We start from the raw sequence: 14,410 nt of genomic DNA, 5'->3' as shown, positions 1-14,410 counted from the left end.
GCATTTCTTCTGGAAGCTTCTGGTTGCTCTCAAGTCTAACAGGTAACTGTCTTACAAAGCTTGTCTCTGATCAGGCTAAATAAGTTATTCATCAGTATAATAAATTTGAAAAATATGATTATTAATGAAAGGCGGGATCATCAAAACAAAAACTAATGACATAGGATTACAATGTGTCTCTTTTAATCCTTTCTCTAACCATTATGCTTCCCTATTGGCACATTATTTGTCTGGAACTCACTAAAATGTAGGACCTTTTCTCTCACATCCTCATGGAGTTATCAGCTCATTACCTCTGATTTACTGGTGAGTCTGTAGCTCTGGACTGTAAGAGGGAACACTTCCCTCACTCTACGGTGTCCTGAAATATTTTCTCCTTTTCTAATGAAGAGTTTCATTAACTCTTTCCCTCCCTTCTTAACAACCCAAAATATCACTTGGAAGTGATGTTTTAAGCCTTTCATATGTCAAGTAAGTTACCACAATTACACAAAGACTGAATTTTATTCTTGCAGGTAATTTAAGTTTTTCTTTGGGTTTTGGGAAGGAACAGTAAACTTCATTTTTAAAAGGTTATATTTTGGGGTTCAAGAAATATACCCAATTACAAGGGGGTACTTATATTAGGAAAAAAACTGATTTTAATTGCTGGTTTTAATGTGGTGAGTTGCTATTCATCCTTTAATATGAAGCTCAAGTATTACTTCCGTAGGAAAACGTCTCTGGATTTCTCCTACTCCCACCCAATAGGCATAAACTGGGACTGATCTGGGCCAACCAGGATGTATGGTTACCCTATATAATGTTATGTCTAATCTTAATCAGGGTGCTTTGCACATTGATTGGCCTATAATCACACAGAGTCACTAGATGACAGAATGGCAAAAAAAAAAAAAAAAAAAAAGGGTCGTATAGGATATGCCTTATCTGGGTGTTCAGAAGAAGGTAGCCAATTTGTCCAATGGTTAAATGCATTACCTAAGGAGCAGACTGATTCTGTTCAAATTCCAGCTTTCTCACTGGCTGTGTAACCTTCAGCAAGTCGCTTAAACAATCTGTATCTCAGCTTTCTCCACATGTAGAATGGGGGTAGAGTTGTTAGTGAGGATTAAATGAATTGCATATGCAAGATATTTAGAGCAGTGCCTGACACTTAGTAAGTGCTATATAAATATTAGCTATTTATTGTTATGGAATAAAGGAAGGAAACAAAAACCCTCACAACTGGACCAATAAATATCATCATGATAAATGAAGAAAAATATGAATTTGTCAATGATTTCATTCTGCTCGAATCGACAATTTCCACAGAAGCAGCAGTCAAGAAATCAAATTGGGCAAATCTCCTGCAAAAGATTTCTTTATAGTTTTAAAAAGCAAAGATGCCGCTTTGATGGCTGAAGTGCAACTGACCCAAGGTGTGCTCTTTTCAATCACCTCACATGCATGCAAAAGCTGAACAATAAAAAAGAAAGACAGAAGAATTAATGCATTCAAATTGTGATGTTGGTGGAGAATATCAAATATACCACAAACTGCCAGAAGAATGAACAAATCAGCCTTAGAAGAAATACAACAAATACTCTTTAGAAGCAAACATGGTGAGACTTTTGCTTGTTTATGTTGGACACATTATCAGGAAGGACCACTTGCTACAAAGGGACACCACGATTGATAAAGTAGAGGACTGGTGAAGGCGAGTGTAAAAACAGTGTGGGGGTGGCATCTGACCTCTAAGTTCACAAGGGGGAAGGAGAATAGAGATAAACAGCTCAACGCTGATTCCTATGAGGCGGAGGTCAGACGTACCTCCACTCTCTGCCATCTTTACCAATTCTAGACACCAACTATCCCTACAGCACTCTCTACTTCTCTGCTGGGTTTGACAATTCATCGCAATGGCCAGAACAGAACTCACAGATGATACAATTACAGGGTTTATTAGGGAAGTAACAGATTACAATTCAGGTTCAGTATAGTTCTTCCATTAGGATGGCCTCTTCTCAGCCATGCTCACAGGAACATGCCTCTCTGGCCCTCAGCCTCTGCCCTGCTCAGGGAAAGTGTTAAAAAGCTCTTTTAGCTCTGCTGATAAGTGCCCAGAGGCACCCTACTCCACCAGCAACCCTCCTGCCCAAGGGCACTCAGCTTTCTCGCTCAGTGGGCCAGCGAGCTCAACATACTGTCTCCTGCCATCGTTCCTCTGTCACTTTTTCTGCCACCACATCTCAAGAGCTCTCTCTCTGTCTCCTGGCTCCAGGAGTTTTTCAGTGTAGGGATCCAGGGTCCAAAGGACACACGCTCTCTGCTCCTGGCTGTTCCTCCTTGGTGTTGGTGGGATTCCCTCTCTGCTCTGGAATTGGCTCTCTTTTAAGCTTAGCAGAATGGCAAAACTGACCAGTCCCCTTGGTGGGCCGCAATTATCTTATTTGCACAGTACCACGCAGTCACTTGGGTGGAAGTTACAAGACTGTAACAAGAAAGGTCACACAAAAGGCCGTCTATGAGATAGATTGACACAGTGGCTGAAACAATGGACTCGAACATGGCAAGGATCATGAGGATGGCTCAAGACTGGGCAATATTTCATTCTGTTATCCATAAGGTCACTATGAGTTGGGGCTAACTCAGGCAACTAACAGTAACAGCAACATTGTTATGGCACGAAGCTGCCCTAGTAGAAGAGGTAGAATTTGAAATGGAGCTGAAGGATAAGAGTGACTGGGTAGATAGACACAGACTGTCAGTATGTGTATACATTTTTATATGGCTGGGAAGATCAACAGTTAAGCTGTTGTAAATAGTTGTATCATTTTATTGCTACTTATCTCCATTCACTGTACTGGGCTGAGAAGTAATTCTCCAGTCATTGGTTCAGTAGACTTAAACTCCACTTTCCTCCCCTGACCTCATGGTAGATACTAATATGTTGATAATGGTCTCATTTCCAATGAGCAGATATAAACTCAGAGCCTTTCTCAGCCCAGCCCTCTAGGGAGGGCCTGCCAGTAACGGGAGTAATTAATATGATAAAGGTGATCCAATCGAATGCGGAATTATTGAACAATATTAGTAATATCACATGCAAGCAAAATTTTGCTGAATGTCATTCAAAAGTGGCTGTAGCAGTATATTGAAAGGGAACTGCCAGAAATTCAGGCCGGATTCAGAAGGGGACGTGGAGCCAGGGATATCATTGCTGATGTTAGATGGATCCTGGCCGAAATCAGAGAATACTAGAAGGATGTTTACCTGTGTTTTATTGACCATGCGAAGACATTTGACTTTGTGGATCATAACAAACTATGGATAACACTGCGAAGAATCGGAATTCCAGAACACTCATGAGGAACCTGAGGAACATGAGGATCAAGAGGGAGTTGTTCAGACAGAGCAAGGGGATATTGCATGGTTTAAAGTCAGGAAAAGTGTGCGTCAGGGTTGTATCCTTTTACAATACCTATTCAGTCTGTATGCTGAGCAAATAATCCAAGAAGCTGGACTGTATGAAGAAGAACAAGGTGTCAGGATTGGAGGAAGGCTCATTAACAACCTGCTTTATGCAGATGACACAACCTTGCTTGCTGGAAGTGAAGAGGACTTGAAGCACTTACTGGTGAAGACCAAAGACCACAGACTTCAGTATGGTTTACACCTCAACATAAAACAAAAATCCTCACAACTGGACCACTAAGCCCTATCATGATAAACAGAGAAAAGATTGAAGTTGTCAAGGATTTCATTTTACTTGGATCCACAATCAACACCCATGGAAGCAGCAGACAAGAAATCAAAAGACACATTGCACTGGGTAAATCTGCTGCAAAGGACCTCTTTAAAGTGTTAAAAAGCAAAGTCGTCACCTTGAAGACTAAGGTGCACTTCACCCAAGCCATGGTATTTTCAATCACATCACAGGCATGGGAAAGCTGGACAGTGAATAAGGAAGACCGAAGAACTGACACCTTTGAATTGTGGTATTGCTGAAGAATATTGAATATACCATGGACTGCCAAAGGAAGGAACAAATCTGACTTGGAAGAGGTACAACCGGAATGCTCCTTAGAAGCAAGGATGGCAAGACTGTGTCTTACATACTTTGGACATGTTGTCAGGAGGGATCAGTCCCTGGAGAAGGACATCATGCTTGGCAAAGTACAGGGTCAGTGGAAAAGAGGAAGACCCTCACGAGGTGGATTGATACAGTGGCTGCAACAATGAGCTCAAGCATAACAGCGATTATAACGTGGCACAGGATTGCTAGTGTTTTGATCTGTGGTACATAGGGTCGCTATGAGTTGAAACTAACTGAGGGCACCCAACAAACAACAACAACAATATGATAAAAACAATGTCATTCTCAGTTGAAACCCTTATTTCATGGAAGAGCTATCTGGAGTCTTGAGAAGCTAAGATACTTGCCCAAGGCCACACACAGCTAGCCAGAGCAAGAACTAGAAGTTGGGTCACTCCACTTTGAGGTTGGTGTTTATCTTTCCATCACATATATCACTTGGTTAGCTTAGTTTCTAATTAAAATGCTTTCTGCCATGAATTATATTGGTGAAGCCTTAATGGTAAATATGAATATGTGTGTGACAATGAAAACATAGCTAAAACTAATTAAACACAAAAGGCATGAGATACAGTCATTCATCCGTGTGGCATTCTACAACATGATTATAAAATACATAAAGCCTTGCATACTCCCCAGCAATGCTGATGGTGCTATTTACCTGGCTGGACCAAATCACTGTGACATGATCTTGTACTCAGGTTGCAAATGAAAAACTCCACTAGACTCTTCAGCAGCAAAGTGAGTGTACTTTAGAATTTCATGTCTGTGAGCATAAATTGTGATACTTTACTGCTCTTAAATGATACATGATGAAATGACTGAAGACACCATTATGTGGGACAAAATCCAGTGGGGAGCATGATGCTCTTAACTATTTAGCACTTCAAGCTCTTATGGGAATGTTAAGTACTTTTACTGAAGAAAAGTAGGGAAGTGGTGTTTGTTTGAAGACTGTATCTGGAGAAACAGTAGTGCATTGATCATATCATAGACAAGTTCAGTGTGCTGGACAAGTTGGAGATAGTAATAGAATATCCAGCTCTAAGCTGGATTAAAAAAAAAAAATGTTAGTGGGTTAATCAGTATTTACTGAAAGCCTGGAAAAGTGGCACTCAGTCTTGACATTAGTACCACCTGCGGAGCTTTTAAAAAATACCATGCCCAGGCCCTCCTCCAGGGATTTTGATTTAATTTTTCAGGGGGTGGGGAGCATTGGTAGTTTGAAAGCTCCCCAGATGATTCTCATGTACAGTAGAGTTGAGAACTTGAAGAGCATATTGTTTGCAGATCTTTGCAAATTCATCAATTATCCCTTTTGATCCATCAGAATTGACTGAATGGCAACTACCCTTTCTAATGAAAAATCATGTCTGGAATTGTTACCGGAATAAGGTTCTTGCCTCTCACTGCTCAAGAATGAACAGTTAAGGCACATAGAGTTTCCACAGGAGCAAAGCTTTATTGAAGAGGTTTCCAAGTGGAGATGAGGAGGGCCTAGAGCAATGCATATCCCCGTCTCACAGAACAAAAGGCTGGCCTGGGTTTTTAAAAGTTCTTGGATGGGAAAAGATCCATGTTTATTCATAGGCACAGGTGGGGATATGTTAACTATGGTGCAGGTGCAGCAACTTTCTGAGATGGCTCCTGTCCCGGAGGCCTCTGGGATTTGTAGCAGGACTTATTATGGAGTGTTGCACCTGCGCAGTCTCTCACTCTCTGGGTTCAATTCCCTGGCTGGTGCTGTAGCCCCTCACTGCGCCTGGTGGAAAGTCACACAACAGTCAGAGGTGGATGTTCTTCACATGTCCCTGGGCTGGTTTTCTCCAGCTGCTTCTGAAAGGCAACTTTAAAGAAGTTTGCGGGCTATTTTTTGATACCGTGCCCCATTGTTCTGCGGAATGGCTTTGTTTCTGTGCCCCTGCCCATTTCTTGTTACTTTGTTTGCAGTTGCTGTTCAGTCAATCCTGACTCATGGTGACCCCATGTGTGCTCAGTAGAACTACTCCATAGGGTTTTCAAGGCTGTGACCTTTTGGAAAGAGATCACCAGGCTTGTCTCCCCAGGCATCTCTAGGTGGGTTTTTCAAACCACTAACCTTTTGATTAGTAGCCACTTAACCATTTGCACCATTCAGGGGCTCCTTTTACTGAGTAGAGGCTTTCATGTTAAAACTGCCTGATTTCTTGACATTTGTGTGTGTGTATGTGTGTGTGTGTTTGTTGTTTTTGGACAAGTAGATAAAACCAGATTTGACTTGGCCAATATCAGTGAAGAAATATTTTATGATTTCTAGTTAAGTGACAAATTGAAGCTCATTGGAACTATGGAACTTTTGGCTTTTTTTTTTTTTTAATTTAAATTCTGTTCACAATATTGAAATATGCAAATAATAGAAGAAAAAGAAAAGCACACAAAAAGTGTTTCTAATCAAGGCTAACAGCAGTCAAGGTAAAGGGCATTTATGGCCTACAAAATCAACAGAGCAGGCAGAGCAGCCTTTCTTCCCATTGTCTGCTGATAGTTATTTTTCCAAAAAATGTTTGAAGAGCCCTGGTGGTACAGTGGTTAAGACCTTGGTGCTAACCAAACGGTCAGCAGTTCAAATCCACCAGCTGATCCTTGGAAACTCTATAAGGCAGTTCTTCTCTGTCCTATAGGGTCACTATGAGGTGGAATTGACTTGACAGCAATGGGTTTGGTTTTTTGGTTTGTATTTATTATTTTGATTGCTCAGAGGAAATGCTTACCTTCAAAGCGACATCCTGGGACAGTACTATGCAATAACCTTTTATTAAGCCTTACTGTGTCTATTCATGTTTATTTTAACTCTCATATATATATATATATATATAATTTTTTTTTTTTTTGAGAAGGTTAATGCAGTATCTTTGAGACTGAATTCCAAGAGTGCTTCCATTCCCAGTTTACAAGGTTGAATCATTGTAAACCGGGAACGCATCCAAGCTCATACTTAGCTGAGAATTCTGTGTTAAATATTTAACAGTCAAAACAATCTTTCAAAATAGGCATGTGGGTCTGGGTAACATAGAAAGGGGTGAGCACAATACTGCAGGTACAGCCACAACGGTGGCATCTGGGACCTGGACTTGTTCCTCCAATCTCGGCTGTCTCCTCAGGCCCCTAACCCTTTAATTTGATGGAGTTCTGCTGGCTAAGATGTTGGTAACCCCCATTTCTTCATCATTAATTTGCTCCCCCTTTCCCCCCATGGGCTTCAATGTGGCAAATACTCGCAGGGTCCAATGTGGCCCTGACCTGGATTTGCATCTTTGCTGTTTTTAGTAACTAAGTGATCTTGAATAAGAAAAATTTCTGTTTCAAGTCCCTTACCTCTAAGTGGGAGGCCTTAATACTGACTTCGACATATAAAATATGTTCGGCGGGGGCAGACCCTTGATAAATGTTAGTTCTTGCTCTACCATTCTGAGAACCTTTACCACACTGAATCAGTAAAAAACAAAACAAAACAAACGAACAACCCAAACCCCTGTCCTCAAGTTGACTCCAACTCATAGTGACCTTGTAGGACAAAGTAGAACTATTCCATATGGTTTCTAAGGCTATAAATCTTTATGAAAGCAGATTGTCACATATTTCTCCCACAGAGCAGCTGGTGGGTTCTAACTACTGACCTTTTGGCTAGCACCCAAGCATTTTAACCACTATGCCACCGGGGCTCCTATTGGATTAGTAAGAGAATAATTTTGGGCAAAATATGAATGTAATAACCAAAATATTTAGTACAAGGGAAAAGCAAGTTCGGAGGTGGATACTTATAAATTTAAGCTTAGTTTAATTTGCAGAAATCAACAAGCATATGTTCAGATTTGGTTTCTCTTCAAAACATGTGTTGGCTTTTGTAACAAAGATACAAATTAATTTGGCATACCAAACATCTTTCTCTCTAATTCCCTTGGAAGTTTTTTTTTTTCATAACATAAACAAGAGTGCAAATATTGTTGAAAAATGATTTGCATTTGTACGTTCCAGAATTACTAGCATTAATATTTTTTTTGGAGGAAAGAAAAACTGCAAAGCTTAATCTTTGGCATTCACATTTGATTCAGCAGTATAATTAAAACTTGTATGTTTTAAAGATAAACACTTTGAAGGAAATTTAATAAATTTTGTTTCTGCTCTGCAAAGGAGCCACTATATCAAAGCATTTAACTGGCGCTGTCGAGTTCCTGCTGGTAGAATATTACTTCCAGCCTATTTATTAGCTTTTCTTCCTGTAGCCCAGTACATACTTTTTTTTCCTCTCTCCACTGAGTGAAAGCACAGAAAGAAAGCAAATTTTATTCTCTTTTTTTTCCCCCCAGCATCATGCAAGGCAAGGCAGCATCACAAGTCAGGACATCTGAATTTACTTTGATTCTATTTTATTTCTTAATGTTATTTTGTATTATAATACTTGGTTATCTAAAATCAACATTGTTGTCTAAACTGTCATAAAGTCAGACTTTTACAGGCATTTGAAACAATTCATGAACCATGTCTGAAAGGAGATAATTGTCTTTAGCCCATTCTTTTGCATTTGAAAATGAAGAATTTTAGGTATCAGCAGTTCACTAGAAAATAAGACTTTGAGGGGGTCAATAAAATTTATTTACTTTTTTTTTTTTTTTACATATTATAAACAAGAATAGGATACTTCTGACAGTAGCCTATGATTTTTAAAAATATATTCTTTAATATAGAATAGGCATCAAAGGAGCCTTTTAAATATAATTCTTGTAGGCATCCTATGAGTCAGATTTCCAGAAAATTTTTAAATGAAATTGTCTTTATTAACAACAAAAAATCTGAAGTCATAGATATGAGTTAAGAGAATATGGTATGTGAGGTAAAGCTCTCCAGGCAGGATATAAGGGTGCTTTTTGGGTCAGATAGTGAAAGAAGACAAAGTATTTGCATAAATCAGTAAGTTGTAAGCAACATATAAATATGCAATGCCATTTCACAGAATGCAAATAAGATCAGTTAGAAATTGTAGTATGTAATCCATATATTTTTGAGAAGAATTCCCAAGCCAGGCGAATGTGGATTGGGATAAAGACATAGGCAGTGTACACCACCATAGCAAAAATGGTTAGTAAGATGGTATTGAACATAGATTGCTCCCAGGGCTCCAAAACAGCACAGCAACTAATAATTTGGTATTGATAGTAGATCCAGGAGAAATATTCCTTTACACGCCTGAAATCCATGGTTGGCTCCTTCCAGCTGCAGAAAGTCTGACCTGTTATGAAGGCAACAGATAAGAAGAAAATATAATAAGGAACCAAACACAGAACCTCCTTCGATTTTCAAGATCTAAGCATGTTAAATAAAACCTTTCAGAGAATGTTAAAGATCATTGAATGGGTTATTAATATGAATATCATATAGAAATAATACATAATACATTAATAATAGAAATTAACAATATTACTACTACTACTAATTATTATTAATACTAAAATTAATAGCAATAATATTAGTAACAGTAATATTTATGCAATAATGATAATTGCTAGTAAGAGTTCTTGTGATAATATCTAAAAATTGAGACTAATCACATTTTTTTAAGCCAAGTGTGCAGAGAGAGATAAATGTGAACCTTTCTATTTCTTACAACATATATTCTGGCAGAAGTTTAAAGAATGGTGTGCAGAAAAGAGTTAACATAGCAAACCTGAAGCTGCTATCTTTAGAAAGGTCTGCTTGCAAGGTAGACCACTGGCTGGTGTCTGGGAACTTGGCTTCCAGAATGTTCCCTCCCTTCTTAACTGATGAGGATGATTCACTGTGCCTAGACTGTATAAACAATGCAATTTATGGTGAACACCTGCTTTATTCTGGGAGTCTGGAATTTTGTAATTGTCAGAAAAAGGGTGCCTACGTGACCAGACCCAATAAAAACCTTGGGTGCTGAGTCTTTGATGGGCTTCCATGGGCAGAAATATTGCACATATATTACTGTGTATTTCACTGGTAGAGAAAGAAGCATACTCAGTGTGTCCACTCATGGGAAGGAGAGAGCATTTGAAGGCTGTGCATGGATTTCTCCCAGATTCCACCTGTGCCTTTTTTCCTTGTTGATCTTCTTGTATGTACTTTCTCTGTAATAAACCTTAGCTTTGAGTACAAATATATGCTGAGACCCATAAGTCCTTCTAGCAAATCACTGAACATGTGGGCAAGTCTTGGGGATCCCTCTAAAAATAGGAAGACAAAAGCATACTTTTGGGTGATCATTTGTTTTTTCAGTAGAGAACTCATAATGAAAACTACATAGAAATGTTTTGTTGGCCTTCAGATATGACCAACCACATGCAAAACTACCCCAAAAGAACAGCATCTATCATTTCTTAGAAAGATTCCTGGTAAGATTTTGCAGACTTTAATGTCATAGTTGGTGTGAATGTTCAGGAAGGGATACAGGCTCGCCTTTATGTCTGTTCTGCTTATACCTAAGAATGGTGCCACATCGTTAAAGTCCATTTTTGATAACTTCTACTATTCCAATCACAGCTGAAATTGTATGACAATCATGTCTATCTTCTAACCTGGAAATGTCTCTCTTTTCTTTAATCCTTCTTTGAGTAAAAGTGGGATAGTTTTGCTCCATAAGACTATAGACTCCTTGGGATTTGGGGTGATCCTCACTGAACCTTTTCTACCTGGATCGTAGAATAGTGCCTGGCAGACAGGCAGTCTTCAGTAAATATTTGCTGAGTGAATGAGTCAATGAATGAATGTCAACTTAAAAAATAATAATAGCAAACTTATGGTCCCAAGCTAAGTGGCATATAGTTACCTAAGTTGATTTTCACAAGATTGGCTTTGACAAGAAATAATCCTTCTGATTCTATCCTGAAGTACAATGCTGTCAGTGATAGGATAATACCCACATGCCTACAAGGAAGACCAGTTAATATGACTATTATTCAAATTTACACAGCAACCAATAAGGCCAAAGATGAAGAAATTGAAGATTTTTACCTACTTCTGCAGTCTGAAACTGATTAAACATACAACCAAGTTGCATTGATAACTACTGGTGATTGGAATGCAAAAGTTGGAAATGAAGAAGGCTTGGTAATTGGAAAATACGGCCTTGGTGATAGAAATAACACAGGATATCGCATGATAGATTTTTGCAAAACTAATAACTTCTTCATTGCAAACACCTTTTTTCAACAACATAATTGGTGACTATATACATGGACCTCGCCTGATGAAATACACAGGAATGAAATTGACTACATCGGAAAAGAGAAAATGGAAAAGCTCAATATCATCAGTCAGAACAAGGCCAGGGGCTGACTGCAGAACAGACTATCAATTGCTCATGTGCAAGTTCAAGTTGAAGCTGAAGAAAATTAGAACAAGTCTGCGAGAGCTAAATTATGATCTTGAATACACCCCACCTGAATTTAGTGATCATCTCAAGAATAGATTTGACACATTGAACACTAATGACCAAAGACCAGATGAGCTGTGGAATGAAATCATGAAGAAAGCAAGAGGTAATTAAAAAGACAGGAAAGAAAGAAAAGACCAAATGGATGTAGAAGAGACTCTGAAACTTGCTCTTGAACATCGAGTAGCTAAAGCAAATGGGAGAAATGGTGAAGTAAAACAGCTGAACAGAAACTTCAAAGGGTGGCTTGAGAAGACAAAGTAAAGTATTAAAATGACATGTGCAAAGACCTGGAGTTAGAAAATCAAAAGGGAAGAACACGCTCGGTATTTCTCCAGCTGAAAGAACTGAAGAAAAAATTCAAGCCTCGAGTTACAATATTGAAGAATTCAACAGGGAAAATATTAAACAGCACAGGAAGCATCAAAAGAAGATGGAAGGAATACAGAGTCACTATACCAAAAGAATTGGTCGACTTTCAATCATTTCAGGAGGTAGCGTACAATCAGGAACTGATGGTACTGAAGGTAGAGGTCTAAGCTGTACTGAAGGCTTTGGTGAAAAACAGGCTCCAGGAATTGACGGAATACCAATTGAGATGTTTCAACAAACAGATGCAGCACTGAAAGTGCTCACTCATCTATGCCAAGAAATTTGGAAGACAGCTTCCTGGCCAACTGACTGGAAGAGATCCATATTTATGCCTATTTCCAAGAAAGGTGATCCGACAGAATGCGGAAATTATCAAACAATATCATGAATATCACATGTAGCAACATTTTGCTGAAGATCATTCAAAAGGGGATGCAGCAGTACATTGACAGGAAACTGCCAGAAATTCAAGCTGTATTCAGAAAAGGACGTGGAACCAGGGATACCATTGCTGATGTCAGATGGATTCTGGCTGAAAGCAGAGAATACCAGAAAGATGTTTACCCGTGTTTTATCGACTATGCAAAGGGATAACATTATGAAGAATGGGAATTCCAGAACACTTACTTGTGCTTATGAGGAACCTGTACATAGATCAAGAGGCAGTTGTTCGAACAGAACAAGGGGATATCGTGTGGTTTAAAGTCAGGAAAGGTGTGTTTCAGGGTTGTATCCTTTCACCATACCTATTCAATCTGTATGCTGAGCAAATAATATGAGAAGCTGGATTATATGAAGAAGAAAGGGGCGTCAGGATTGGAGGAAGACTCATTAACAACCTGTGTTGTGCAGAGGACACAACCTTGCTTGCTGAAAGTGAAGAGGACTTGAAGCACTTACTAAGGAAGATCAAAGACCACAGCCTTCAGTATGGATTGCACCTCAACATAAAACAGAAATCTTCTCAACTGTACCAATGAGCAACATCATGATAAATGGAGAAAAAATTGGAGTTGTCAAGGATTTCATTTTTCTTGGATCCACAATCAACACCCAAGGAAGCTGCAGTGAAGAAATTAAATGACACACTGCACTGAGCGAATCTGCTGCAAAAGACCTTTAAAGTGTTAAAAAGCAAAGATGTCACCTTGAAGACTAAGGTGTGCCTGACCCAAGCCGTGGTGTTTTCAATTGCCTCATATGCATATAAAACCTAGACAATGAATAAGGAAGACCAAAGAAGAGTTGACACATTTGAATTGTGGTGTTGGTGAAGAATATTGAATATACTATAGACTGTCAAGTCTGTCTTGGAAAAAGTACAGCCAGAATGCTCCTTAGAAGCAAAGATGTTGAGACTATGTCTCACATACTTTGGACATGTTGTTAGGAGCGATCAATCCCTGGAGAAGGACATCATGCTTGATAAAGCAGAGGGTCAGTGAAAAAGAGGAAGGCCCTCAAAGAGATGGAATGACACAGTGGCTGCAACAATGGGCTCAAGGATAACAATGATTGTGAGTATGGCACAGGATCAGGCAGTATTTCGATCGGTTGTACATAGGGCCGAGTCAGAGTGGAGTTGACGGCATCTAACAACAACAACAACAATCCTTCTGATAAGGATTATTTCCACAAAAACCTAAAATTAAAAGTCCATTTGTAACTAGGTCTCAATTAACTGTAATAATGGGTAGGATAATCCTAATCAATAGATAACATAAAATGAAAACAATTTTTCTTTCCTATGAAAAAAAATTCAGACTCCTCCATCTCTCCTAAAAATAGGAAATAAGTGATTGAACTTAAGCATATTGTTCTGGTAGGTGGGCGTCAGTAAGAGGTAGCTCAAACATTTTCTCTCCCAGCTCTGGTTGCAGAGAAAGAGCAAAGGTAAATGGGATTAGGTCTTGGAGGAAATGAGTGACAGGAGTAATAATTTCAGCAAATGATATTATCTAAGCAACCAAGATTTTCCATAAAAAAAAAAAATAGATAGGCTGAAATAGGAAAAATTAGGAGTTATCATTATTGAGCTTTTAGGTTGTGCCACTAGACAGTTGTATATTCCAAACTAAACTTAATTTTTAAAAATCTTACTCATGGCTACTCACAGTTGCTTCCTTGAAATTATCCAGCCAGAGTTTGGGGCAGCACCAGCTACAGGGTCAGGAGTGTGAGAGTCCACTCATTTACCAACTATCATTTACTAGGCTGTGCTGGGTGAAGCTGAGATAATGATGGCCAAGGCTGACCCAGTCCTTCCCCTTATGAAGTTTGGACTAGTTGGAGCGACAGATAGTAACCAAATCATATATACAAATATAGAATCATCGACTGTGTTACGTGATCTAAAGGAAAAGTGCAATGTGTAAGTGGCTGTGGGGAACCTGATCCAGTCTGGGCCTGTCTCTGAGGAAGAGACATTTGAGCAATGATCTGAAGGATGATTAGAAGTCAAATAGATAAAATGGGTAGTGAGGTGGGGAGAACCGTCAAGGCAGGGCTCAACTCCTGCAAAGGTTGGAGAA

The 14,410-nt window shown here is 39.1% G+C and overlaps 1 protein-coding gene across 5 annotated transcripts in view; it reads right to left on the bottom strand.

Moving 5' to 3' along the window:
• Positions 1–8,277: 8,277 nt before the first annotated feature.
• Positions 8,278–14,410, bottom strand: part of SPTSSB (serine palmitoyltransferase small subunit B) — a 51,379-nt gene continuing 45,246 nt past the window's right edge. For all 5 annotated transcript variants that reach the window (XM_049867585.1, XM_049867584.1, XM_049867587.1 and 2 more), the window contains one exon: positions 8,278–9,341. In XM_049867585.1, coding sequence (XP_049723542.1) covers positions 9,079–9,309 — 231 coding nt within the window. In that variant the 5' untranslated portion in view covers positions 9,310–9,341 and the 3' untranslated portion in view covers positions 8,278–9,078. The remainder of the gene's footprint in view (positions 9,342–14,410) is intronic.

The sequence above is a fragment of the Elephas maximus genome, chromosome 23 (genome assembly GCF_024166365.1).
Source record: "Elephas maximus indicus isolate mEleMax1 chromosome 23, mEleMax1 primary haplotype, whole genome shotgun sequence".
NCBI lineage: Eukaryota > Metazoa > Chordata > Mammalia > Proboscidea > Elephantidae > Elephas > Elephas maximus.
Note: the sequence above shows the minus strand (reverse complement) of the source record. Positions and strands in the feature narration are given on the sequence as shown.